The sequence below is a fragment of the Elephantulus edwardii genome, unplaced genomic scaffold (genome assembly GCF_000299155.1).
Source record: "Elephantulus edwardii isolate Elephantulus edwardi_28Jun2011 unplaced genomic scaffold, EleEdw1.0 scaffold00192, whole genome shotgun sequence".
NCBI classification, from domain to species: domain Eukaryota; kingdom Metazoa; phylum Chordata; class Mammalia; order Macroscelidea; family Macroscelididae; genus Elephantulus; species Elephantulus edwardii.
Window position 1 is genome coordinate 4154459 of NW_006399942.1, and position 1346 is coordinate 4155804.

A 1346-nucleotide genomic window follows, 5' to 3' on the forward strand; every position below is an offset into this window, starting at 1 on the left:
GACTCGATGGCACATAACAACAAAAACAACAACAAATCTGTCTGTCTTAACTCTTTCCAATTATGAAAAATGCATCATTGTGAGAACACACTGATTTTTGTGAAAAAGTTTTACCTTTACTGTAATTTTACATGTTATCAAAAACTAACCATACATGATTTTTCTAAACAATTCTGTTTTCCAGGAGAGAGATCATCAACATTCCTTGAACGCCACACATCGTGCTGATAAAATTCCTTTCCTTCAATCACTCAGTATGCCAAGGTAAAGGACAGCTCAGTAATTTTTCTTTCTTTCTGTTCTATGGGCTGATTGCCCCACAAAAATGTAGTCCATGGCGGATTGTTGGCAGTACTTCTTGTTCTTCTACTACATGGTTTATCTTAAATAAATTGCCCAATCCTTAAACTTCATCTTACCTTTTACCAGCCGAAAGCATTCTAAGAGACCTACTTGTGCTTAGAAATAATGGAATATTTCAATATTACTTAGTTAAAGCCCAGAATCAACATTATCTCCTAGGATTTCAGTATGATCTCTGATTAAAGGGGTAACTGTCATCTCCTGGCACCTTTACTACTGTAATTTCTGTCTCTTTTAATAAGATTCTAGAGATTTCAGATTCTATTTGCTTTTCAAAAGGGTGAAATCTCTAAATTATATCTTACTACAAGATTTTCCTACCTTTAAACTCTGACATAGTAAAACCTACCTTTAGTCATTTCTCTAAAATGTATTTTTTAGTCAAATGTAGAACCTTAGTAAATTTTTATTTAATTTCTTAACTTGGTACTTTTAACACATTTAAAATAACAATATGTTCTTTTTTTCCTTTTGAATATATGTAAAGATAAGGGAACAAAGCATATTTGGGTTCTGTATAAAGTGATAATGGATGATACATGAAACCTAATTTACTTTCTTTTCCTTTTTTATTTTCTTTTTCTCTAGTCCTCCTAGAACTCCAGTGAAAGTTGTGCCTCAAATTAGAATAGAACTTGAGCCTGAAGACAATGATTATTTCTGGAGGAGCAAGGGAACAGAAACTTCATTGTAACCCATTTGTCTTTCTTAATACTGACAATTTTTGTTCTTTATGTTCTTGGGGTTTTTTGGTTGGGGTTTGTTGTTTTCCCTTTCTTTCCTTTCCTTTGGTTATTTGCTTAGTTTGGAAATTTTTATTTTGTCTTCTGTTTTTGTTCACTGGCCAAATAATATAGTGCTCTCTCTGCTTTTCTTTTGCATAGGTAAAATCAAGACACTAGTGCACCGTTCCTTATAAACCTCATCTGAAGAGTCCTCCTTTGTATCTTATACTTTCAGATGTGTCCTCTGACAACCAAATT

The 1346-nt window shown here is 32.8% G+C and overlaps 1 protein-coding gene across 2 annotated transcripts in view; it reads left to right on the forward strand.

The window, feature by feature from the left end:
* SLC4A4 (solute carrier family 4 (sodium bicarbonate cotransporter), member 4) overlaps positions 1-1100 on the forward strand; it is a 497732-nt gene extending 496632 nt beyond the window's left edge. The window contains exons 23-24 of one of the 2 annotated variants that reach the window (XM_006896827.1): positions 185-264; positions 952-1100. In XM_006896827.1, the coding sequence (XP_006896889.1) occupies positions 185-264; positions 952-1057 (186 nt within the window). In that variant the 3' untranslated portion in view covers positions 1058-1100. Of the gene's footprint in view, positions 1-184; positions 265-951 lie in introns of those variants that run through there. The other variant, XM_006896828.1, reaches the window with a different exon arrangement.
* Positions 1101-1346: the final 246 nt, after the last annotated feature.